Source organism: Mesoplodon mirus (genome assembly GCF_964341445.2).
Source record: "Mesoplodon mirus genome assembly, chromosome: 4".
Taxonomy (NCBI): domain Eukaryota; kingdom Metazoa; phylum Chordata; class Mammalia; order Artiodactyla; family Ziphiidae; genus Mesoplodon; species Mesoplodon mirus.
Genome location: NC_138979.1, coordinates 36,590,576 through 36,618,165, shown reverse-complemented (window position 1 = coordinate 36,618,165; position 27,590 = coordinate 36,590,576). Strand labels below are relative to the sequence as shown.

At 40.9% G+C, this 27,590-nt stretch overlaps 1 protein-coding gene across 4 annotated transcripts in view; it reads left to right on the top strand.

Annotated features, from left to right (window-relative positions):
- PDE8A (phosphodiesterase 8A) overlaps positions 1-27,041 on the top strand; it is a 145,862-nt gene extending 118,821 nt beyond the window's left edge. For 3 of the 4 annotated variants that reach the window (XM_082618482.1, XM_082618485.1, XM_082618483.1), the window contains exons 18-22: positions 1,621-1,838; positions 3,340-3,472; positions 6,050-6,217; positions 24,604-24,733; positions 25,789-27,041. In XM_082618482.1, coding sequence (XP_082474608.1) covers positions 1,621-1,838; positions 3,340-3,472; positions 6,050-6,217; positions 24,604-24,733; positions 25,789-25,895 — 756 coding nt within the window. In that variant the 3' untranslated portion in view covers positions 25,896-27,041. The remainder of the gene's footprint in view (positions 1-1,620; positions 1,839-3,339; positions 3,473-6,049; positions 6,218-24,603; positions 24,734-25,788) is intronic. The other variant, XM_082618484.1, reaches the window with a different exon arrangement.
- Positions 27,042-27,590: the final 549 nt, after the last annotated feature.

The following is a 27,590-nucleotide window of genomic DNA, read 5'->3' as shown; positions in this document are numbered from 1 at the left end:
ATCCCGGTCCCACTTCCTCATCTGTACCTGCGACTAGTTAGTTGTAGGGAGGAGAGCAGTGTGCGGGGGTGATTCCAGCACATGGACATGTTGAGTCACTCCTCACCCTGAAATCTTATCTTCTCAGAGCTGGGTCTCTCACTTGCGCTTTCTCTTTCCCTCTAGTTTGGTTTTTTGGGTTTTGTTGTTGTTTTAATAAAGGTCATGACTAAGACTGTAGGCAGAATAAGAGTCCTGAGAGAGGGCTGTTTTTATAAAGCATGAAGACAAATGGCAGAGGAGAGATGTCTTTGTCATGATGGTTCAGCATATAAAGACGACCTAACTTTTGCTGTAATTTATTGATTCTGAACTCCTCTATAGATAACATACAAATATATATTCAGAAAGCTAACTTATTTTTAATAGCATTTATTGATATAATTCACATCATAAAATTCACCCATTTAAAGATAAAACTGTTGAATTTCAATTTAAATAAATTTTACAAGACTGATTTATTAGATATACACCTTCTTTTCAAGTGTTTATAGAATATTTCCAAAAATGATCTTATACTAGGACACAATTACTGTCTTGATAAACTTCAAAATTTCATAGTCTGTATTTTCTAACCACAACAAAAACTAGAATTTAATAACTAAAAGTTAAATAAAAAATGTCAGTCACTACAAATGAGAAAATATTTCAAACAATTTAGGGATAAACAAGGAAATAAAGCCAAAAATAACAGTTTAGAAAACAACAAAATGAGAAACCTATGTATCAAAACCTGTAAAATGGGAAGAGCAAAGTGATAATCCAGAATGATTCTTTGAAACAACCAAGAGAATTAAGTTCTAGCCAAACTAATCAAAAACACAGTAAACACAGAAATACACGCATTTGAAATGGAGATTAATAGAAGAAAGTACCATACACTTCTGTACTTAAAGTTTTAAATCAAATTAATGCTGGAAGTAGAAAACCAAAAGAGAGGTCAGTACCATGGGAGTTGTTTTTAAACTATCAACTAATTTCTTCAAAACCTGGCTCCTGACCCAGATGGACAGGTGAGTTCTTTAGCCCTTTAAGGAATTTTTCCATGTTATATAAACCATTTCAAAGTCTTGAAAAAGACGGAAAACGTCCAGATCATTTTACAAAGTCACAAAACCCTGAAATCAACCTGACAAAGATAGCAGCAGAAGGGGGGAGAAAACTGTAGACCAATCCCCAGTTAATGTAAGTGATGCTAACTTAAAAAATTATTTCTCTCTTCTATTCAGTAATACTAGTTTATGTTGGTCTAAGTCAATATCTCAGACTAAAGGCCTTTTTTTGTGATGGGTCTAGAGACAGACTTTCTGAGGAGGTGACTCCTGTCTGTTGAGGACACCCTGTCTTGGTAAGTCCTTAACTTGTGTGAGACTGAGAATCAGATAATGTTTCCTAATAAACATGCAAAGATGAAACTGTGTCTGAGTGGACATAGGAAAACTGAGTTTGCTCAACATTATGCTTTTCTCAGAAATCCGAAATATCCTTACCTTAAAGTAATAGGGCAGAAAGAAAACTACCCAGAAGGCTACCTTGCTTTCAATGCCATGCCCCAATTTTTAAATGATCTCTTGTTTTCAGCAAACTTTAGATCCACTTGATGAGGTCACTGCCCTCATTGCAGCCGCTGTCCATGACCTGGACCACCCCGGGAGAACCAACTCCTTCCTGTGCAATGCTGGGAGTGAGCTGGCCATTCTGTATAACGACACTGCTGTGCTCGAGAGACACCACGCAGCCTTGGCCTTCCAGCTGACCACTGGTGATGATAAATGCAACATCTTTAAAAACATGGAGAGGTAAGAACAACGAGTTGGAAAGTATGTTTCCTCTCTCTTTTTTTTAAAAACAATTTTATTAAGATATAATTCATATACTCTACAGTTCACCCATTTAAAGTGTACAGTGGTTTTTCTTATATTCAGAGTTGTGTGACCATCACTACAGTCGAAATTTAGAACATTTCCATCACCCCGCAAAAGAACCTCGAGCTCATTAGCAGTCTCTCCCCATTCCCCCCTCAACTCCCACAGCTCTAGGTCTACTTTCCCTCTCCATAGATTTGCCAGTTCTGCACATTTCATATAAATGGAAGTATCCCCAATATGTGTCTTTAGTGTCTGGCTTCTTTCACTTAGCACGATGTTTTCAAGGTTCAGTTCCATTGTGTCTTGACATTCCAAGACGACAAAGGCTGACACCTCGAGAGACCCAGAGAAGCTGTCACCTTACATCTCTGCCTGGAGGACTCCACTCAGCCCAGCAGATGTCTCGTCATTGTCTCTGTTCACACGTCCCTTCTTTGCGGAAGCCTTCCCTGACCCCTCACATTAATTATTCAGGCTCAGGTTGCTTCGTTTGCCTGATTCTGGTTTGACTCTTAAGCGCTGTTAAGATCACAGTGTCATATGTCTTCTCTTCCTCACTGTGCCCTCAGTGTCTAGTGTGGGGCCTGATAACTGTTAGGTGGACGAAGTGATCTGTCATGAGGAACACTTACCAATTTGGATTTTTAAGGAAGGCTTTTAAACTTTTAAGGGATTTAAAAAAAAACTCCCTTTTGCCATGTTTTAGAATTTCATATGTGGACTTAAAGTTGGTTTTATTCATAGTTGCCGTATATACATCAGTTACCTCTGGAAAAATTCACAAGACCCTGGTAACTTTGGTTGTCTCCAGGGAAAAGAGCAGGGTAGCTGGGGCTGAATGGAGATTGCAGTTTATACTCTTTGTACCTTTTGAATTTTTAATTATATCATTTCCATCCTCAAAAAATAAAAATTTTAAAGTAATTAAATAAAAACAAGGGCTGGAGGAAGAGGTATCAAGTATGCCCTGTGATTCTCTCAGCTTTCAGAAGGTCTGCCCTCTACGTTTCTGGGCACTAAAATTATTGGGTCTCAAGGTTCCTCTGTGTAGGGTACATTCTTCATAACCCAGACCTCCGTCTTCATTCAGAGAGCTGGCTTTGGTCACCCCTCCTGCATTCCATCTTTTTTTATCTTAAGAACTATGTGCTTTTTACTTCAGAACGACAACACCTTGAACATTCTGTCTATAGTCTTACCCATAAGCTTCTGATTTTAACTTCTGTTCAGGTTCCCCTTGCTAACAGCAAGCTAGGCAGTAAAACCTTTAACTTCCACATTCTTTTAAAGTATGCCCTGCCACTGACTTCCAGTGCATTAGAATTTTAGCCACAGTGGACATGTGTCCTAGATAATAGCTTGTTTTCAGGAGCATCTGTCTGGTCTGGATCAGTAATCGGCAGCAGCCTCTCTCGTTTGTTGTCTGAAACAGGAATGACTACCGGATGCTGCGCCAGAGTATTATCGACATGGTCTTAGCCACAGAAATGACAAAGCACTTTGAGCACGTCAACAAATTTGTCAACAGCATCAACAAGCCCTTGGCAGCATTAGAGGAAGATGGGGTAAGCGAGCTGATTGCAAAGGGAGCCTGTGCTTGGGGCCCTTATTCCTATGTGTTGTGGGGAAGCATGGGCCTAGGATATCACGAGTGTTATCATTACCCCCATTGGGCTCACTGAATTTAATTTCCATTGGTTAAAAAATTAAAGTACAAAAACTTGGCAGGAAAAAAAAATAGGATATACAAAAATAGATAAGAAAACTCTGAAGGGAGGGTCAGGTTTTAGATAAACTACCTTTAGATGGGTGGGCCATTCCTGCGCCCTTTCTCAACAACTGCCCCCTTCCCCTCTTCTTGCGCATTTTGGGGTCAGTTGGAGCCCATGAGGTCTCTCACCAGCCACGCCCTGCTGTGCATATTCTGTGGTAGCAGCAGCTGTCCTCTGTTGGTCTGTGTCAGAGGAGGGTGGGGTTGGGAAGGATTCTGTATTTGGACCACAAGGTGACATCATCGTTGCTCCTCATTTTTGGATTTGAGGCATGGAGCCCAGAACAACTTCCTGGCAAGGAGAACATTAAACCTTTCCCCAGGCAGGAGACCACAGGTGAGGAAGCAGACCAAGCTAAGTTCTCATCCTAGTTCTCCTTCACCATTTCCTTGTCTGTAGAATGGGCATAATAGATCTCAAGGCATAGGACTGATGGGCATGGCACAGGGTAGGCACTTAATAAATGGCATCTGTTATACTAGATTCCTGGTGAGAGCAGCACCTAGAGAACATGCTCTTCTCATGAACCCTCTTCCTTTGAGGCCCACATGCCTGCCCTACCACCTACCCCATGTGCACTGAACATCTTGGCATCAGCTCACAGCCTTTTCCACATTCCTCCTCCCCAGCGCCTGTCACCACGCACAGGGATGACTTATCCTCAGGCTAGGATGACAGCTCCTTGAATTCTAACTCTACTCTGCAACTCATGTGTTAGGCCATGGCTTTTGACTGTCCCTGGCTTTCTAGCTTATTACCCTTCACCCTTCCCTGTTCTCCAGTTTGTCAGTCTGCCTTTGACTTCACTCCCTTTCCAAGGACTTGGCAGAGCAGAGGCACCCACACCAGCCTCTTTTATTGACTCATGCCCTGCCATCCTGGAGAGGGCTGGTTATTGCCTGGGCTACTGCTCCTGGCTGACCCCATTCCCACAGAAAGAAACCACGTACCTCGTAGACTTGGTTTCCTCCATCTATTCTGGGAAGTTCCCAGACTTAGCTGAGTCTTCCATTCCGCTTGACAGTCACGTTTCTCATCTCTGTTGTCAGTACTTGGAGTTACTGCTGAGAGACTGGAAATCAGTGTCCAGTGGGTCACAGCAGGGACAAAGTATCATGAAAGAAAATAGTTTCCAGCTGGCAGTACTGTAGTCACACACCTGAAAAGAGAAGGGTCAGCACAAACCTGGTTGGCAGTGGGAAACAAGGAGAACTACTGTGGACACTCCCACCGTCCACTCTGGCACTCTCCAGGAGGCTAGGCAGCCTAGGCTTAGGATGCCTCCTGCCCATCTTGGTGGTAGATCTGTCCCCACTGAGATAGGATCATCAGGCCTTCTTAGACTACTGTGACTACTCACAGAAATCACATGACTGACTCCTTTGGAAAGTTGCCTGATGGGCACAGAATCAGAATGAGGAGATGCTTGCTCATGTCTTTTGCCATGTTCTTTGCCCCAGTACTCCCTCTTCCAATCTGAATTTGCTTCAGGGGGCCAATAAGCAGAGAGTGCCTCACACCATGGATTGAGATTCCATATCCAGAGGGGCTCCTTGTGAACCAGACAGCATGTGGTACTGTGAATAGGCAGAATCCAGGACTAAAGGTAGAACTTAGGTTCTTATCCTGGCTCAGCTGGGTAGCTTTGAATAAGTTTCTTCACCTCTCAGAGTCCCAGGGTTCTCATCTGTAAAATGCAATAGTAAATAATACTGATTTTCATGCCTACCACAGGACCTTTTTGTGAGTGCAGACCAAAAGAGAATGACTAAGTCCTCTGTACACCATAAAATGTTAGGGCAGCGCTTAGGAAGTATCACTATATCTGACACAACCTTGGTACACGGACAGCTAGTTCCCAAGATCATACCTCTCACAGAGCTAGGTGATTGGAGATTGGCGTGTGAGAAGCAGAGCCCCTGGTGGACTACAAGACGCTTTGTTACGAGGGCAGAGAAACCTTTTATTTTTCAGTTCACTCTGTTTTTTAGTGAATATAATAAAAGATAAAGCCAGTCTTTGAGTGCTTACCAAGGGAGCATGATAGACATAATAGAACAGAAAGAAAAGGTAACTGTGAGAAATAGAGTGAGAGGCAGAGCCAAAGAGAAGAGGAGAGGCAGATATGCCAACCTCCAGCACTACCCTCTGCTTCTGGGTCCTGCTGGAATCTCACTCGGCCTTGGTTTTCCCGTTTGCATAGTAAGGGGCCAAGCTCAATCTGCAGAGTATCCTCAGCACTGTTTTGTGAGATCCTAACTTGTAGATCCTGGGCAGTGCCTTATTGTGGTTACTGTGGGACCACAGGAGTAAAACAGCTTGGTACCTGGGGACCCATTTTGATTGCTTTGAATTCCACTCATGTTTTAGGAAACTGATAAAAATCAAGAAGCCATCATCACTATGATCAGAACTCCAGACAACCGCAGTTTGATCAAACGAATGCTGATTAAGTGTGCTGATGTGTCCAATCCCTGCCGACCCCTGGAGCAGTGCATTGAGTGGGCCGCACGTATCTCAGAAGAATATTTTTCTCAGGTAAGATGCAGCTTCTTAATTCCTTAAGTAAAAGAGAGAGAAACACCATGAGGACCATAAGAAGTAATGGACTTAAAAACTAGGAAGTAGAGTTCTAAATGAAATTCTGTCCTTGAAGAACACTGCCTGTATTACAGGCTTACTGGTTATAATTCTATTCGTTTTCCCTTGTCTGAAAATGTATTTTATTTTGCCTTCATTCTTGCCAGATATTTTCACTGGATATTTGACATTTTCTCCTAATAGTACTTTAAAGATGTTAATTACACTGTTGTCTGCCCTTCATAGTCTCTCTGGGTAGGAAAAATTTCTTGTGAGGCAGAAAAAAAATTAGAAAATATAGTGGCTAAAATTTTTCCAAATTTAGTGAAAGGTACATACATACAGATTTAAGAAACCCAACAAATCCTAACCCATGCCCAGGCACGTCATAGTCAAGCAGCTACAAGCCAAAGATACAGAAAAAATTTTGAAACCACCCAGAGAAAAATGATAGATTACTTATAAAGAGAACAGTGATTCTCATCTTTTATAAATTCATGTCAGAAACTATGAAGGCCAGAAGACACTGTGGAACAACATCTTTAAAATGCTGTTAGGAGAAAACTGTCACCCTAGAATTCTGTATCCAATGAAAATACCCTTCAAGAATGAAGGCAAAAGAAACACATTGTCAGACAAGGAAAAGCTAACAGAATTCATCACCAGTAAACCTGCAATATAAGAAGTGCTAAAGGAAGTTCTTAAGGCTGAAAGGAAATGACACTAGATATAAAATTGGATCTTTAGGAAGGAATGAAAAGCACCAAAAACGGTAACTAGCAAAACCACAATGAAATATCACCTCATATCTGTCAGAATGGCTATTATCAAAAAGATAAGAAATAACAAGTGTTGTCAAGGATAAGGAGAAAAGAGAGCCCTTGTGCATTGTTGGTGCACAATGTACCAATGTAAATTGGTGCAGCCAGTATGGAGGTTCCTCAAAAAATTAAAAATAGAACTACCATATAATCCAGCGATTCTACTTCTGGGTGTTTATCCAAAGAAAACAAACCCCAAAAGCTGTACGCACCCCCATGTTCATTGCAGCATTATTTATAATAGCCAACTTGGAAACAACCTAAACATCTACTGATGGGTCAGTGGGTAAGAAGATGTGTGTGTGTGTGTATATATAGATATATATACACACACACACGCAATATTATTTAGCCATTAAAAGAGAATGAACTCTTGCCATTTTTGACAACATGGATGGACCTTAAGGGGTTTATGCTAAGCAAAAAAGACAAATACCATATGATCTTACTTACATGTGGAATCTTACAGAGAACAGATTGGTGGTTGCCAGATGAGTGAGTTGGGGTGCAAAACTGGTGAAGGGAGTCAAAAGGTACAAACTCCTAGTTATAAAGTAAATAAGTCATGGGGTTATAATGTACAACATGGCAACTGTAGTTAATACAGTACTACATATTTGAAGGTTGCTAAGAGAGTAGATGTTAAAAGTTGTTATTACCAGAAAAAATTTCTGTAACTATATATGGTCACAGATGTTAACTAGGTTTATTATGGTGATCATTTTGCAATATATGCAAATATTGAATCATTATGTTGTACACCTGAAACTAATATAGTGTTATATGTCAATTATAGCTAAATAAAAATACAAAAACACTTTAAAAAATGGTAAACAGCTGGGTAACTATAAAAGATTCTTTCCTCCTTTTAATTTCTCTGAATACATAGAACTATCTTAAGCACAAATTATAACATTGCATTGTAGAGGAAAAATAATTGAAATCTTACAGAATATGTTCTCCAGCCACAGTGGAATGAAATCAGTTACAGTAAGGTATCTAGGTAAACACCAAATATTCAGAAATTGACAACACATTCCTAAATAATCCATAGGTCAGATAAAGGAAATTAGAAAATATATAGAATTAAATGTTAATGAAAGTATATTAAAATTGTGGGATGCAACTAAAAGTGATTAGAGGGACATTTATAATTAGAGAAAAAGCCCTAAAGTTAATGACTTAGATTTCTCTTTAAGAAACTAGAAAAAGAAGACAGTAAACCCAAAGTAAGTAAGAAAGAAATAATAAATATAAGAGCAAAAATTGAGGAAATAGAAAACAGACAGTAGAAAAAATTATAGGAGACAAGATGGTGGAGTAGAAGGACTTGAGTGCATCTTCTCTTATGAAAACACAAAAATCACAACTGACTGCTTAACAACCATCAACAAAAAAAGACTGGAACCTACCAAAAAAGATATCCTACATCCAAAGACAAAGAAAAAGCCACAACGAGATGGTAGGAGGGGCACTTTCACAATATAATCAAATCCCATACCCACCAGGTGGGCGACCCACAAACTGGAAAATATATATCGTAGAGGCCCTCCAACAGGAGTGAGAGTTCTAAACCCCACATCAGGCCTCCCCAGCCTGGGGGTCTGGCATCAGGAGGGGAGCCCCCAGAACATTTGACTTGGAAGGCCAGTGAGGCTTGAGTGCAGGAGCTCCACAGGACTGGGGGAAACAGACTCCACTCTCGGAGGGCACACACAAGGTTTCACATCCACTGGAACCCAGGGCAAAGCAGTGACTCCGTATGAGCTTGGGCCAGACCTACCTGTGGGTCTTGGAGGGTCTCCTGAGGAGATGGGGGTCAGCTATGGCCCACTGCCGGGGCAAGGACACTGGTGGCAGAGGCCCCTACGGGATATTCCTTGGTGTGAGCTCTCCTGGAGGTTGCCATTTTGGCACTGAGACCTGGTCCCACCCAACAGCCTGCAGGATCCAGTGCTGGGATGCCTCAGGCCAAAATACCAACAGGGTGGGAACACAGCCCCAGCCATCAACAGACAGGCTGCCTGAAGTCGTCCTGAGCTCACAGCCACCTCTAGACACACCCCTTGACATGGCCCTGCCCATCAGAGGGACAATATCCAGCTCCACCCACAAGTGGGCAGATACCAGTCCCTCCCATGAAGAAACCTGCACAAGCCCCTGGACCAACCTCACCCACCAGGGGGCAGACACCAGAAGCAAGAAGAACTACAGTCCTGCTGCCCAAGGAACAGAGCCCACAAACACAGAAAGTTAGACAAAATGAGATGGCAGAGAAATATGTTCCAGACAACGGAATAAGATAAAACCCTGGAAGAACAACTAAGTGAAGTGGAGATAGGCAGTCTGCCTGAAAAAGAATTCAGAATAACAATAGTAAAGATGATCCAAGATCATGGAAAAAGAATGGAGGCAAGACTGAGAAGATACAAGAAATGTTTAATGAAAAGCTAGAAGATTTAAAGAACAAACAGAGATGAACAATACAATAACTGAAATGAAAAATACAGTCGAAGGAATCAACAGCAGAATAAATGAAGTAGTAGAACAAATAAGGGAGCTGGAAAACGGGATGGTGGAAATCACTGCTGCGGAACAGAAAAGAGAAGAAACAATGAAAAGAAATGAAGACAGTCTCAGAGACCTCTGGGACAACATTAAATGCACCAAAATTCACATTATAGGGGTCCCAGAAGGAGAAGAGAGAGAGAAAGGGCCTAAGAAAATATTTGAAGAGATAATAACCGAAAACTTCCCTAACACAGGAAAGGAAACACTCACTCAAGTCCAGGAAGCGCAGAGAGTCCCATACAGGTTAAACCCAAGGATGAACGCACTGAGACACATATTAATAAAATTGACAAAAATTAAAGACAGAGAAAAGCAACAAATAGTATACAAGGGAATCCCCAATTTTTCAGCAGAAATTCTGCAGGCCAGAAGAGAGGGGCAAGATATATTTAAAGTGATGAAAGGGAAAAACCTACAACCAAGAATACTCTACCCAGCAATGCTCTCATTCAGACTTGATGGAGAAATCAAAAGCTTTACAGACAAGCAAAAACTAAGAGAATTCAGTACCACCAAACCAGCTTTATAACAAATGCTAAAGGAACTTCTCTATGTGGAAAAGAAAAAGTCACAACTACAAACAAGAAAATTACAAATGGGAGAGCTCACCAGGAAAGGCAAACATACAGTAAAGGTAGGGAATCATCCACACACAAATATGATATCAAGACCAGCAAAGAGGTTTTGAGGAGAGTACAAACACAGGATATTGGAAATCCATTTGAAACTAAGAGACCAGCAACTTAAAACAATCTTGTATATATATAGACGGCTGTACCAAAACATCATGGTAACTGCAAACCAAAAAACTACAATAGATAAACAAAAAAGAAAAAGCAATCCAAACACAATACTAAAGATGGCCATCAAATCACAAGAGAACAAAAGAGGTACGGAAGAAAAAAGACCTACGAAAACAAATCTAAAACAGTTAACATACATATCGATAATTACCTTAAATGTAAATGGATTAAATGCTCCAACCAAAAGACATAGACTGGCTGAATGGTTACAAAAACAAGACCCCTATATATGCTGTCTACAGGAGACCCACTTCAGATCTAGGGACACATACAGACTGAAAGTGAGGAGATGGAAAAAGGTATTCTATGCAAATGGAAATCAAAAGAAAGCTGGAGTAGCAATACTCATATCAGACAAAATAAACTTTAAAGACTGTTATAAGAGACAAAGAAGGACACTACAAAATGATCAAGGGATCAATCCAAGAAGAAGATATGATACTTGTAAATATGTATGCACCCAACATAGGAGCACTTCAATATATAAGGCAAATTGCTAACAGCATAAAAGGAGAAATCGACAGTAACACAATAATAGTGAGGGACTTTAACACCCCACTTACATCACTGGACAGATTATCCAGACAGAAAATCAGTAAGGAAACACAGGCCTTAAACGACACATTAGAGCGGATGGACTTAATCGATATTTATAGACCATTCCATCCGACAGCAGCAGAATACCCCTTCTTCTCAAGTGCACATGGAAATTCTGCAGGATAGATCACATGCTGGGCTGTAGAGCAAGCCTCAGTAAATTTAAGAAAACAAATCATATCAAGCATCTTTTCCAACCACAAGGCTATAGATTAGAAATCAACTACAAGAGATAAAAACTAAAAAACACAAACATGTGGAGGCCAAACAATATGTTACTAAACAACCAGTGGATCACTGATGAGATCAAAGAGGAAATCAAAAAATACCTAGAGACAAATGAAAATGAAAGCATGACAATCCAGAGCCTATGGGACATAGCTAAAGAAGTTCTAAGAGGGAATTTTATAGCTATACAATCTTACCTCAGGAAACAAGAAAAAAAAACAACCTAACCTTACACCTAAAGCAACTAGAGAAAGAAGAACAAACAAAACCCAAAGTTAGTAAGGGAAAGAAATCACAAAGATCAGAGCAGAAATAAATGAAATAGAAATAGAAATGAAGAAAACAGAAAAAAATCAATGACACTAAAAGCTGGTTCTGTGAAAAGATAAACAAAATTGATAAACCTTTTTCTTGATAACATTCATCAAGAAAAAAAGGGAGAGGGCTCAAATTGATAAAATTAGAAATGAAAAAGAAGTTACAACTGACAACACAGAAATACAAAGGATCATAAGAGACTACTACAGGCAATCATATGCCAATAAACTGGACAACCTAGAAGAAATGGACAAATTCTTAGAAAGGTACAACCTTCCAAGACTGAACCAGGAAGAAATAGAAAATATGAACAGAGCAATCACAAGTACTGAAGTTGAAACTGTGATTAAAAAACTCCCAACAAACAAAAGTTCAGGACCAGATGGCTTCACAGGTGAATTCTATCAAACATTTAGATGAGAGTTAACACCTCTCCTTCTGAAACTATTCCAAAACATTGCAGAGGAAGGAACACTCCCAAACTCATTCTATGAGGCCACCTTTACCCTGATACCGACACCAGACAAAGATACCACAAAAAAAGGAAATTACAGACAGACCAATATCACTGATGAACATACATGCAAAAATCCTCAACAAAATACTAGCAAATCGAATCCAACAATACATTAAAAGGATGATACATTATGATCAAGTGGGTTTTATCCTGGGCATGCAAGGATTCTTCAGTATCTGCAAATCAATCAGTGTGATACGCCACATTAACAAGTTGAGGAATAAAAACCATGTGATCATCTCAATAGATGGCAGTAAAAGCTGCTGAGAAAATTCAACACCCACTTATGATAAATAAGTCTCCAGAAAGTGGGCATAGAGGGAACCTACTGCAACATAATAAAGGCCATGTATGACAAACCCACAGCTAACACCATACTGAATGGTGAAAAGCTGAAAGCATTTCCTCTCAGATCAGGAACAAGACAACGATGTGCACTCTCGCCACTTTTATTCAAGGTAGTTTTGGAAGTCCTAGCCACAGCAGAGAGGAAAAAGAAATGAAAAGAATCCAAATTGGAAAAGAAGAAGTAAAACTGTCACTGTTTGCAAATGACATGTTACTATACATAGAAAATCTTGAAGATGCTACCATAAACTACTAGGGCTCATCAATGAATTCGGTAAAATTGCAGGATACAAAATTAACACACAGAAATCTCTTGCATTCCTATACACTAACAACAAAATATCAGAAAGAGAAATTAAGGAAACAATCCCATTCACCATTGCAACAGAAAGAATAAAATACCTAGGAATAAACCTACCTAAGGGGGAAGGGGTAAAATACCTGTACTCCGAAAACTATAAGACACTGATGAAAGAAATCAAAGATGACACAAACAGATGGACAGATATACCATGTTCCTGGATTGGAAGAATCAATATTGTCAAAATGACTATACTGCCCAAGGCAATCTATAGATTCACTGTAATCTGTATCAAATTACCAGTGGCATTTTTCACAGAATTAGAACAAAAAATTTTGAAATCTGTATGGAAACACAAAAGACCCTGAATAGACAAAGCAATCCTGAGAAGGAAAAACAGAGCTGGAGGGATCAGGCTCCCTGACATCAGACTATACTACAAACCTACAGTCATCAAAGCAGTATGGTACAGGCACAGAAACAGAAATATAGATCAATGGAACAGGATAGAAAACCCAGAAATAAACCCACCCACCTGTGGTCCTTAATCTACAACAAAGGAGGCAAGAATACACAATGAAGAAGACAGTCTCTTCAATAAGTGGTGCTGTGAAAACTGGACAGCTACATGTAAAAGAATGAAATTAAAACATTCTCTAACCCTGTACACAAAAATAAACTCAAAATGGATTAAAGACCTAAATGTAAGACCAGATACTATAAAACTCTTAGAGGAAAACATAGGCAGAACACTCTTTGACATAAATTGCAGCAATATCTTTTTTTTTTTTTTTTTTTTTTTTTTTGCGGTATGCGGGCCTCTCACTGTTGGGGCCTCTCCCGTTGCAGAGCACAGGCTCCGGATGCGCAGGCTCAGCGGCCATGACTCACGGGCCCAGCCACTCCGCGGCATGTGGGATCTTCCCGGACCGGGGCACGAACCCGTGTCCCCTGCATCGGCAGGCGGATGTTCAACCACTGCGCCATCAGGGAAGCCCGCAGCAATATCTTTTTCGATCCACCTCCTAGAGTAATGAAAATAAAAACAAAAATAAGCAAATGGGATCTAATTAAACTTAAAAGCTTTTGCACAGCAAAGGAATCCGTAAACAAAATGAAAATACGACCCACAGAATCAGAGAAAATATTTGCAAACGAAGCAACTGACAAGGGATTAATCTCCAAAATATACAAACAGCTCATGCAGCTCTATATCAAAAAAACAAACAACCCAATCAAAGAATAGGCAGAAGATATAAATAGACATTTCTCCAAAGAAGACATACAGATGGCCAAAGAGGACATGAAAAGATGCTCATCATCACTAGTTGTTAGAGAAATGCAAGTCAGAACTACCATGCGGTACTACCTCGCACCAGTCAGAACGGCCATCATCAAAAAAGTCTACAAACACGGGCTTCCCTGGTGGCGCAGTGGTTAGGAATCCGCCTGCCAATGCAGGGGACACGGGTTTCAGCCCTGGTCCAGGAAGATCCCACATGCTGCAGAGCAACTTAGCCCATGCACCACAGCTACTGAGCCTGCGCTCTAGAGCCCGTGAGCCACAACTACTGAAGCCCGTGCACCTAGAGCCCATGCTCTGCAACAAGAGAAACCACTGCAATAAGAAGCCCACACGCAGCAATGAAGACCCAACTCAGCCAAAAATAAATAAATAAAATAAATTTATATATTTTTAAAAAGTCTACAAACTAAATGCTGGAGAGGGTGTGGAGAAAAGGGAACCCTCCTGCACTGTTGGTGGGAATGTAAATTGTTACAGCCACCATGGAGAACAGTATGGAGGTTCCTCAAAAAGCTAAAGCTAGAACTACCATATGATCCCGAAATCCCACTCCTGGGCATATATCTGAAGAAAACCATAATCCGAAAGGATACGTGCACCCTAGTGTTCCTTGCAGCACTATTTACAATAGCCAAGACATGGAAGCAACCTAAATGTCCATTGACAGAGGATGGATAAAGAAATGGATAAAGAAAATGTGGCACATATATACAATGGAATGTTACTCAGCGATAAAAAACAATGAAATAATGCCATTTGCAGCAACATGGATGGACCTAGAGGTTATCATACTAAGTGAAGTAACTCAGACAGAGAAAGACAAATACCATATGATATCACTTCTATGTGGAATCTTAAAAAATGATAAAAATGAACTTATTTACAAAACAGAAACAGGCTCACAGACTTCAGAAACAAACCTATGGTTACCAAAGGGGAAACATGGTGGGGAGGGATAAATTAGGAGTTTGGGATTAACAGATACACACTACTATATATAAAATAGATAGTCAACAAGGACCTGTATATAACACAGGGAACTCTACTCAATATTCTGTAATAACCTATATGGGAAAAGAATCTGAAAAAGAATGGATATATGTATATGTATAACTGAATCACTTTGCTATATACCTGAAACTAACATAACATTGTAAATCAACTATATTCCAATATAAAATAAAAATTAAATTAATAGTTTAAAAAATTACAAAGCCAAAAGTTCATTCTTTGACAGAATTAACAAAATTGGTGAATACCTAGCTGGAATAATCAAGAGGAAAGAGGGAATGCAAATTACCAGTATCAGGAATGAAAGTATCATCATTTGACAGTGACAAGAAATAACAGATTCTTGTCAAATTGACAAGAATAAATTTGACAAATGAAATGGATGAATTCCTTGAAAATTATAATTTACCAAAACACACAGGATTAAGCAATAACCTTAGAAGCCCCACAGTAAAGAAATTCTTTGTCAAAATGTTTTACTTAAAGATTTTTTTCACAAAGAAAACTCTAAATGGTTTCATTGAAGAAGTCTATCAAACATTTAAGGAAGAAATAATGCTAGTCTTACAAATTATATGAGAAAATAGAGGTGAGAACACTTTTCAACTCATTTTATGAAGCCATTATTATCCTGATATGTAAACTGACAAAGACAGTACCAGGAGAAAATTACAGTTCATAATCCTCATGAACACAGATGCAGAGGCACTTAATTGAAAAGTATATAAAGAGGGTTAATATATCACTAAATAGAGTTATCCCCCAAAATGCGAGGTTGGTTTAATATCAGAAAAACCAATTATTATAATTCACCATACTAATTAAAGGAGAAAAACCATATGATTATTTCAGTAGATGGAGAAAAAGCATTTGACAAAATTCAGCATCCATTCATCATAAAAATTTTTAGCAAACAAGGAATAGAACTTATTTTTAAAAGGGTATCTTCAAAAACTTATAGCTATCATTATATTTAATGGTGAAATATTAAATACATTTTTATTAAGATTGGAAACAAGGGAAGGGTACCCATTCTATTCTGTTCCATCAGTGTATTTGTTATCTTTATGCCAATACCACACTGACTTGATTATTGTTAACTTCTGAAGGCAAATAGTATAAACTTCAACTTTTTCAAATTTGCTTTGTTTATACAAGGTCCTTCACCATTCCATATAAACTTTAGAAGGAAATATTAAATACATTTTCTTTAAGATTGGAAACAAGGCAAGGGTACCCATTCGGACTCCTTTTATCCAACATTTTATTGGCAGTCCTAGCCATTGCAACAAGGCAAAGGAAATAAAGATGTACAAAGAACAGAAAGTAAGACATAAATTTGTTTCTATTTGCAGATGACATGATTCTTTTTAATGTTGAAAACTCTAAGGAGTGTACAAAACAATTACTAGCATTAATAAGTGGAAATTATTTAGCAAGGTTATAGGATACAAGCTCATTATACAAAGTCAGTTGTATTATTTGGTGTACTAGATGCAAACAATGGGAAAATGAAACTAAAAACCCAATCCCATTTACAATAGCAATAAAAAACAAAAATTACTTAGGATAAATTTAACAAAAGAAGGCCAGTTCTTTACACTGAAAACCACAAAACACTGCTGAGAAAGAACACTCCAATAAAGGGAGAGGTGTACCATGTCCACAGATTGGAAGGCTCAATGCTGTTAAGATACAGTTCTATCCAAATCAATGTATAGATTCAGTGTAGTCCCAATCAGAATCCCAGCAGTTTTTTTTGGTAAAAATTGACAAACTGATTCTAAAATTTATATGGAAAGCTGAAGGACCTTGAATAAAGAACACAAACTTGAAGAAGTTGGGCGATTTATACTATTTGACTTCAGAACTTACAATAACCAAGCTGGTGTGATACTGGCATAAAGATAACAAATACATTGATGGGACACAATAGAAATCCCAGAAATAGGCCACAATTATACAATCAGTGGGGAAAGGAAAATTTTTTTCAGCAAGTGGTGTTGGAATATTTGGATATCTCTATCCAACAAAAAATGAACCACAACTCCTACCTCATTCTGTGGAGAAATATCAGTTCACAATGGATCATAGACCTAAGTACAAAAGTTTTAGAGAAAACATAGAATATGCTCAATTAATTGGAATGAGATAGATGTTTCTTAGGTACAGAAAACAGCAACCATAGAAAGAAAATTTGGTGAGAACCAAAATTCAGAAATTATTCTCATCTAAACACAGCTAAGAAAATGAACAGGGAAGGCACACTGGAAGGAAATATACACAAATCATATCTGACAAGGGGTTGTATTCAGGATATATAAAGAACTCAATAATAAGCCAAACCACCTAATTAAAAATACCAGTTGTTTAAAATCATTGTCACTTTGGGAAGCAGTTTATCAGAGGTTTTGTTTGTTGTACTGTGGTACAACAAAAGTACCACTTTGGATGGTCTTGGTTTTTCTTTCATTCCTTTAATGTAGCATATTACATCAATTGGTTACAGGTGCTGAATCATCCTTATATTGCAGGACTAAAGTCCCACTTAGTCATGGTGTATGATCCTTCAATATGCTACTGTTGCTAGTATTTTGTTGAGGGGTTTTGCATCAGTACTCATAAGGGATACCAGTCTGTAGTTTTCTTGTGTCTTCGTCAGGCTTTGGTATCTGAGCAATGCTGGCCTCATTGATTGAGTTAGGAAGTGTTCTCTTCAAATTTTTGGAAGTGTTTGAGAAGGATTGGTGTTAATTGTATTGAAGAGCTTGGTAGAATTCACAGGTGAAGCCATCTGGTCCTGAGCTTTTCTTTGCTGGGAGGTTTTTTATTACTAACTGAATATCCTGACTAGTTTTAGGTCTATTGAGATTCTGTTTCTTCATAATTCAGCCTTAGTAGGTTGTGTGGGTAGGAATTTGTACATTTCATCTAAGTTATCCAGTTTGTTGGCATACAGTTGCTCATGGCGCTTCCTTATAATCCTTTTATTTTTGTAAAATCAATAGTAATGTGTCCCTACTTCCATTTCTGATTTCAGTAATTGGAGTCTTTCTTTTTTTTTAGTCAATCTAGCTAAAGTTTTTTCAATTTTGTTGATCTTTTCAAGGAACCAACTTTTGGTTTTGTTGATTTTCTCCATTTGTTTTTCTTTTCTCCATTTTTCTTATCTCTGCTCTAGTCTATTAGTTCCTTCCTTTTGCTAGCTTTGGGTTTAATTTGTTCTTTTTCTAGTTCCTTAAGGTCTAAAGTTAGGTTGTTGATTTAAGAGCTTTCTTCTTTTTTAACATAGGCATTTACAGCTATAAATTTCCCTCTTAGCACTGCTTTTACTGCATTCCATACCTTTCCATACATAGTGTTTTCATTTTTGTCTCTGGGTATCTTAAAATTTACCTTGTGATTTCTTCTTTGACCCTTTGGTTGAGAGTGTATTGTTTAATTTCCACTTTGAGTTTACTTTCTGTTGTTGATTTCCAGTTTCATTCCACTGTTATTGGAAAAGGTACTTTGTATGATTTTGATCTTTTAAAATTCATTGACTTGTTTTTTGGCCTAACATACATATATTCTATCCTGGAGAATGTTCCATTTGCACTTGAGAAAAATATGTATTGTTTTTGGGTGAATGTTCTCTATGTCTATTGGGTCCAATTGGTTAACAGTGTTGTTCAAGTCCTTAATTCCTTATTGATCTGGCTGTTCTATCCATTATTCAAAGTGTGTTATTGAAGTCTCCAACTATTATTGTAGAAGTGTCTGTTTCTCCCTTCAATTCTGACAGTGTTTTCTTCATATATTTTGGAACTCCAATTGTTTGGTCCATATGTGCTTATAATTGTTAAATCTTCTTGGTGAATTGACCCATTTATTAATAATGTCCTTTGTCTCTTGGAACCATTTTTGACTTTAAAGTCTTTTTTGTCTGATATTACCAAAGCCACCTCAGCTTTCTTTTGGTTATCTGCATGGAATATCTTTTTCCATCCTTTCACTTTCAACCTATATCCTGGTATCTAATGGAAGTGAGTTTTTGTAGACAAAATATAGTTGGATCATGTGTTTTTATCCATTCTGCCAGCTGTGCCTTTAGATTGGGGAGTTTAATCCATTTACATTTAAAATAATTACTGACAGAGGACACACTTTTGCCACTTTGTCTTATGCATGTCTTATAGCTTTTTTGTCCCTCATTTTTTCCATTACCGCCTTTGTGTTTGATTTTTTTTGTGGCACCATGTTTGATCCACTTCTCATTTCCTTTGCAGATATTCTATGGGTAACTTTCTTTATGGTTACCACAGGAATTACATTATAACATCCTAAAGTTCTAGCAGTTTAAGTTGTTGATACCAACCTATATCTCAGTTGTATACACAAACTCCTATACAGCTGTGTTTCTCCACCCCACTCTTTTTTTTTTTAAATAAATTTCTTTATTTTTTGGCTGCATTGGGTTTTCGTCACTGGGCACAGGCTTTCTCTAGTTGCGGTGAGCGGGGGCTACTCTTCATTGCAAAGCGTGGTCTTCTCATTGCAGTGGCTTCTCGTTGCAGAGCATGGGCTCTAGGTGCGTGGGCTTCAGTAGTTGTGGCACATGGGTTCAGTAGTTGTGGCTCAAGGGCTCTAGAGTGCAGGCTCAGTAGTTGTGGCGCACAGGCTTAGCTGCTCCATGGCATGTGGGATCTTCCCAGACCAGGGCTCGAACCCATGCCCCCTGCGTTGGCAGGCGGATTCTTAACTACTGCGGCACCAAGGAAGTCCCCCACTTTGTTCTTGATGTCACAAATAATGTATTTATATATTGTGTGCCTATTAACACAGATTTGTAATTTTTATGCACTTGTCTTTTAAATCCTGTAGAAAATAAAAAGTGGAATTTCAAGCCAAAATTGCAATAATACTCTTTTTCATATGTGCTTATGTATTTACCTTTACTGGAGATCTTTATATCTTTATGACTTTAAGCTGCCATCTAGCTTCCTTTCACTTCAACCTGATAAGACTCCCTTTATCATTTCTTGTAGGCTAGATCTAGTGGTAATGAATTTTCTTTGCTTTTGTTTATCTGGGAATGTCTTCATTTCTTCCTCGTTTTTGAAGGACAGTCTGCCAGATATAGAATTACGGGTTGACAGGTTTTTTTCTTTTAGCCCCTTATGTAATTATCCCAGTGTCTACTGGCCTCCAAGGTTTCTGCTGAGAAATCAGCTGATCATCTTATTGAGACTGTCTTCTCGTGTGTATGTGATGAGTCACTTTCCTCTTGCTGCTTTCAAGATTCTCACTTTGTCTTGGCTTTTGACAGTTTGGTTATAATGTGTTTCAATATGGTTGTTTTGGGGTTTATCCTACTTGGAGTTGTTTACCTTCTTGGATTTGTAAATTTATGTTTTTCTTCAAGTTATGGCAGTTATGGGCTATTATTTCTTCCTCTTTTTTTGAATTTATTTTTTTTTATAAAGCAGGTTCTTATTAGTTATCTGTTTTATACATATTGGTGTATATATTGTCAATACCAATCTCCCAGTTCATCCCACCACCACCATCCACGCCCCTGCTTTCCCCCCTTGGTATCCATACGTTTGTTCTCTACATCTGTGTCTCTATTTCTGCCTTGCAAACTGGTTCATCTACACCATTTTTCTAGATTCCACATATATGCGTTAATATATGATATTTGTTTTTCTCTTTCTGACTTACTTCACTCTGTATGGTAGTCTCTAGGCCCATCCACGTCTCTGCAAATGACCCAATTTCATTCCTTTTTATGGCTGAGTAATATTCCATTGTATATATGTACCACATCTTCTTTATTCATTCGTCTGTCAATGGGTGTGACCTGGCTATTGTAAATAGTGCTTCAGTGAACACTGGGGTGCATGTGTCTTTTTTTGAATTATGGTTTTCTCTGGGTATATGCCCAGTGGGCTATTATTTCTTCAAATAATCTCTGCTCCTTTTTTTTTTCTCTTTCCTACACTCTGATAATGCATGTATTTGTCTGTTTGAGGTTGTCCTGTAAATTACTTAGGGTCTTGTCACTTTTTTCTTTCTCCTCTTCAGACTTGATAATTTCAAATGTCCTATCTTCAAATTTTTATTGATTCTTTCTTCTACCTGCTCAGATCTGCTGTTGAACCCTTCTAGTGAATTTTTCGATTCACTTTTTGTGTTTTTCAGCTCCAGAATTGTTATTCAGCTCTTCTTTATAATTTCTGTCTCTTTATGGATACTCTCATTTTGTTCATATATCATTTTCCTGATTTCCTTTAGCATTTAATCCATGTTTTCTTTTAGCACTAGTGCATATTTAAGATAGTTGTTTTAAAGTCAGTCACTGCGGGTACCTCTTTAGGGATGGTTTCTGCCAATTTATTTTCTTCTTTTGAATGGGTTATGTTTTTCTGTTTCTTTGGGCTTGTGATTTTTTTGTTGTTGTTGAAAATTGGACATTTGAAAAAACAGCCACCTCTCCCCGTCTTTGCACTTTGGCTCTGTGCCAGGAAAGTCTTTCGCTAATTATCTGGGCATGCTCTGAGTCTTGGGATTAGCCAACATGAAAGCTTACGGTCTCTTCAGGTCTTTTCTGAGCATGTCTTGCCCAAGACATTTCCCCTCTATATACAGCTGCTTTTGAATATCTTAATTTCCCCAAGAGGCTTTTCCTTGGGGCCTTAAATGGTGCATTTGTTTGTCTCCACCTGTACTCTCTTACCGCAGGCATCTGTGTGTCTGTCATCTCCATGCAGCTTTCCCGGACAGTAACCATTGCTCTTCCACCTGAGAGCTGGATTAGGTGAAATAGAGGCTAGTCCTTTAGACACACTCCAGACAGGGTGGAATGTTGCAGATAAGGTCGGCCCTACACGCCTTCCAGTTCGATTTAAACAGTTGAGAGCTGGGCTGCTGTCTCATCTGGACCAAGACTATGCTAGGGAGGAGTGGGGCAACGGTGAGTACAAATACCATGACACTTCCTACCACTGTGAGTATGACTTTTTCTTGATTGGAGATTCACGTGATTACTGTAGAATCTTTGACCGTCTCCCAGGCATGGAGATCTCATTGGTGGCCTAGAAGTGGGGCATGGGCACGGAGGACCTCATTGGCAAACAGTGGTCTTCAAAAGAGAATAAGGGCCTGAGAAGCTCCATGTACCTGTCACATTGGGCCAAAGAGAAGTAATACAAGCATGAGCGTTTTCATTGACCTTCAACAAGTCAGCTGCTTCCATGTAGAGGGGAGGGCAGGCCTAGAGTGCAGCACCGACAGAAAAGCCTCTGGAGCCATGAACTGCTGAGCTCAGTGAGCCTCTGCTATGGCTTTCCCAAGAGAGCTGGTTCATTATCCAGCACGACCAGGGGGGAGTGCCAGGAGAGCACCCACCCTCTGGTACTGCTCTCTGAGCCAGACAGGCCAGTGGGCTGTGAACCTGAGGCTATTCCTGCACCCTCCGCCCCTTCCCATACACACCAGGGCAGAGACTCGCGTAGAGCTAACCCTGCAATTTTCTGCGACAGCACTGGGGGATGGGGCTGCCAGCCTGTGGCCTAACAGCAGAGGCTTCACCAGCCAGCAGAGGCCAAGACTTGTCAATATTCCCTAGTCTCTTCCCAGAGCACCCTCACCCTACCTTCCACACCTCCTGGAGTTGCTCCTGGCCAGACAACTGGTGTAGATAGTCTCTGCCCTGCCTCTCAGGGCTCCCTGGGCTGTACAATCCTAGTCAAGTGTGTGCAACTTGGCTCCCTGGCCTGGAGCAGCAGGGGCTCTTACTGCTGCCTTCTGCCCTGACCCATAGTCTAGCACCATCCACCTGAACACAGGGAGCACAGGCCTCTTTCTTAGCCCTGTCCCCAGCACCCTCAACACCCACCTAGCATAAGTACATCTCTGCAGCATGGTGCTAGGTACAGTCCCTCCTAGGAAAACCCCCAAAGGTTACCTGCTGCCCTCAAGTGGAGATTCCATGTTGAGAGCTGTAGTGAGTCTTTGTCACTTCCAGGGAAAGTCACCTGCTGTTAGCTGTGGGGCCTAGTTCTTCCAGTGGCTCGGGCCTTGGATCCACCTTTGTGCATGGCAAGGTGACTTCTAACCAGTCCCTGTGGCCCTGCTGGTGATTGCCAGGCCTCGGCCAAGACAGCAGAATAGAAGTGGAACGGAACAGGGGAGGCAGCTCCTGGCCAGTTGTCAAGAACAACAAGGGGACTGGCCCAGTTTGCCCTATGGGAACAGTTCCAGGGGTAAGAGTTGGAGGGACAGGCTCCGAACCCCAAGAGTAGGTTTTCTTTTGGTCCCACTGAACACCTGAATTCTTGTCCCAGTGTTGGCCACTCAAGAAATGTCCTCCACTCTCCCACAGCCCCCGATGGCCCACAGAGCTCAGCCACCAGAGTCAGGCTTCTGGCAGATGGCCGAGCACACCACATACCTCCTGTCCTCAGCCCTTGCTCTCACTGACCGGCCCTCCAGAGGCCAGGACTGGTCAACAATTTATCTCGTCCCAGGATCGCCACCCCTTCTGTCATCTTCTCACTATGCCTGGCCCAACAGGGCAGCCTGCCTGGACCATCAGGAACAATGATCAGGTGCCCCTGAGGACAGCTGTGCCTTCCAGAGCCAGAGAATGGCTCCAGCCCTTCTAGCCAGGCCCGCCCTGGCCTTACTTGGTCCTACACTCAGTCCCCCTCATCCTGCCCCTCGTGTGACCGTCTGCTTAACTCTCAGCCCTGGTTGCCTGCTCCAGCACGGACCTCTCGGTGATTCTAATCGCACCCACAAACTCTCTGAGTTCCCACCTCGTTCCAGGAAGAGCCCCTGCTTCATCGTCACCCTCCAGGCATCCCCTCATCCTTTTCTCCAGGACCCTTTGATGAAAGCAACCTTATGAATAAAAAGAACAAGAAACTCCTTTGTATCTTTCAAGATATACTTGCCTTTCCCCCTGGGATCTTAATTATATTTTCAGCTTTTTACGTATCTTTCTGGAATCCTGAAGATGTTCTGGAAGCGTCTATCAAAGTACATAAAAAACTCATCCCAGAGCTCTTTTTTACCTCAAGCGTGTTCAGAACTTATTCAAATAAAATAATTTGGCCCAAGATGAGAAGCAGCCACTTGTCCCTTCTCTGTGAAGGGGGCTGTTTCTCACTCACCATTGCCGCCCTGGATCAGGCCCTTGAAACGCCTGCCAGGTGGGAGGATGGCTGAGCTGACTAGTGTGCTCATGCACTGCAGGTACTGTTTGCAATCGTACCTCAGGAGCTTCAGCAAGAGGTTTCCAGGTGTTGAAAATGTGGGTTGGGTTGGGGTGTCCTTGGTGCCCCTGGCATAGAGCAGTCCCCATTGGGGACAACATGGTATGTAGTGGCAGATCCAGGTTGTTGGCTGGTGCTGTAATCGGCTTCTCCCCACAAGCGCTCTGGGCTGCCAGGAGAGGCTTTTGGCAGAGGGGTTGCTCCTGATGGGGAGTGGAGCCAGATACTGGAGTCTCGTAATTCTGGCATTTTCTGCTTTGCAGACTGATGAAGAGAAGCGACAGGACTTGCCTGTAGTGATGCCAGTTTTTGACAGAAATACCTGCAGCATCCCCAAATCCCAAATCTCTTTCATTGACTACTTCATCACAGACATGTTTGCTGCTTGGGACGGTAAGAACGCTTTGAGCATCTTTCCCTCAGTAACGGGGAACTGCCTATTAAGTAGTGCATAGTGTAGTTTTTGACTGTAGAATATGTTTGGGGGCTCAGACTTTGAAGAAGGGCTGAGAAGCAGTGAGCTGACACCGAGGGCCGTGGGGGCGGGGTGCTCTCTGTACTCTTCCTCCTCAACTGCCCCTGGCCCCAGGGGCTAGACGTTGTTGTGCCGGTTTCATAGATGAGAGGATTGAACTTGGGGCTGCACAGCCGGTGGTGGAGAGCCCAGGATTCAGAAACACTTACGCTGATTCCAAACCCCACATCATTCTGTGGGAGCCCTTTTGCCATCTGCTCCCCCAGCTTCTCCCGCCTCACGTGGTAGCCAACCCGAGAGCAGGCTGGTCTCTGACGGGTACACGTCCCTCTTCTTCAACCTCAAGTGCATGCAGGAGCCTGTCACGTAAAGGACTCTCAGGGAAGGAGCCCCACTAATACTCCCTGTCCAGATCCATGGGCAGGAGACGAACCCCCATCTCAGGGTGCTGGGAGGTGTGGGAAGGACTCAGACGGTGGAAAGAGCTGCAGCCTTGGGGCCAGACTGCAGGCTCCGCAGCTCCTTGAGTCCAGATTCAAGGCCTCTCCTGGCCCCATTTTCTTCTTATGTAAAATGACTTGCTCCCCACTCATGCCCTAGGGGATGTGCTGCAGGTGGAAGATGGTGGTATAAAGGGTTGGGGGGGGGGCAGGGAGACACCCAGGAGAGCCAGTCAGGGCGTAGGGCCTGGCTCCTGGCACCCTGGGCCCAAAGGTGCTGATCAAACGGTGAGTATGCAGATGAGTCCCCCTTCTGCTTCATCTACCAGTTGTCAGCGCACCAGGTGGTTACAGGGGAGCTGCTGGCACTGAGCACAGGACTTGGCTTTAGTTCATTCCAGCCGCTGGGTTTGCTGTGTCTGCTGAGCACTGTGCAGTTGTCTACTCCTCTCCGCCCCTCTTCTGTAAAATGCTCTCTCCTTAGAAAGCCTCAAAGTCTAAATTTACTGAAGCTGTGAATCTTTTTTCTCCAGCCTTTGTAGACCTGCCTGAGTTAATGCAGCATCTTGACAACAATTTTAAATACTGGAAGGGACTGGACGAAATGAAGCTGCGGAGCCTCCGCCCACCTCCTAAATAGTAGGCGACACTGCCTGGGGCCCTGACGCTGTGTCCCTCCAGTCACTTGGGATTCCTGAGGGCAGTCAGAGTTCCTTGGTCCTTTCGCCCCCTGGTCTGCAGAGCCTGTAAGAGCACACAGGGACGTCAGCAACCTTCTGTAGCCACCATCTGATGCCATTGCCATAAAGTGAGACTTAGTCCACTCAAGGTACCTGGGCCTGCTGCAGGGGCTCTTCAGAAAGTCACGTGAGAACCATGGTTTGCATTCGCGTCCGTTAAAACATGAGCTCGGGACTGCCCCCGCGAAGGACGGTGATGGATTTCCTGCCAGTGACAGAGAGTGTCTTGTTGCAGTTTCTCTCAGTTATGTTCAGCACTTAAGAACAGCTAATGGCAATCGGATCTTTTTTCACATCATAGAAGGTGCAATGACTTCTCTTTTAAAATTGAACAGAAAATGCAAAGAAATTTTGAAGTTGATTATTAATATCAATTATTAAATTTTTTATTTATTTTATTAGTTCAATATTTTCTATGAATTTAAAAATACTTCAAAGCCAAAGCCAACTTTAAATGCCATAACCAAATTACATGATTCATATTCATTAAATATGTATTACTTTGTGTACAGACTTATTTTCATAATGCAAATTTAAAATATAAAATGACATTTTTACTGCACTATAGAAATATTTGTGTATGTTAAACTTTCCTGATTGATACTAATTGGGAAAAGCTGTTTTGTGGGTGGGTCTGATCCTAGAAGCACTCAACGAGAAGGGCTCCTGTACAGCAACCAGAGCTCAGAAACTGCTCTAGTTGTCTGACGGGCTCTGCAGGTGACTCCCCAAAGTGAAAGAAACTAGGACTCCACACTTTTTTCCTAAAATTTTATAATTGAATTTCCAAACGTCTACCTTATTTTATAGTGTTTCTATGAAATATTCTCCATAAAAACAGAGAAAATGCAGTATTTAGTGAATTGACGTTTTATAACCAATCTGTTTTCATCTGCATTTTGCTTCCTGAAATTTATAAAGGTTCTGTATCTTCAGATTTTGAAAAGTAGCACCATAAAAAATGACACATGATGACATGTCAAAGCACTTGCTGTTTCCTTTTAAACTTGTATGTCTTTGTTCCAGATAAAAATGAAATTAAACTATTTGTTTTTAAGACAACATGTGCCACCTTTTCTTTGAAGTTTTATACCACTTAAAATACTTCTTTTTCTCCCTGTAAATAAAGAAGATACCTTTATTTTACAGAAAAGATGAATGGTTAAATGACTTTTTCAGGGTCACAAAGGGCCAGGTGACTATGTTGACAAATTCTCAGAAATACGTTAATTCACCAGTTGGCACCCTTTCAGAGAGATCATGCACCCTGGAGGGGCTCTCAGGGATGGGTCCTGGGTACCTGATGCCCATTCAGAGATGTCAGGGCACTCTGGAGATCTGACAAGGCCAGCCCCTCAGGGGTCTCTTTGTCTAAAGAAACAAAGGCCCCTTTTTCCTGTGTGGAGACATGTGACCTAAGTTGATAACTGTGGACTGATGTGGGAAGAAAGCCCTCTCTGCTCCTCTAGGCGCCAGGAAAGAAAAGGAAATGATCCCACAAGGAACTCAACCATCATGAGGTAGAGACAGAAAAATCAGAAGGAGACTTTAAGATAAGTATCTTAACATGTTTGAAGAGGTACAAGAAGCAACAG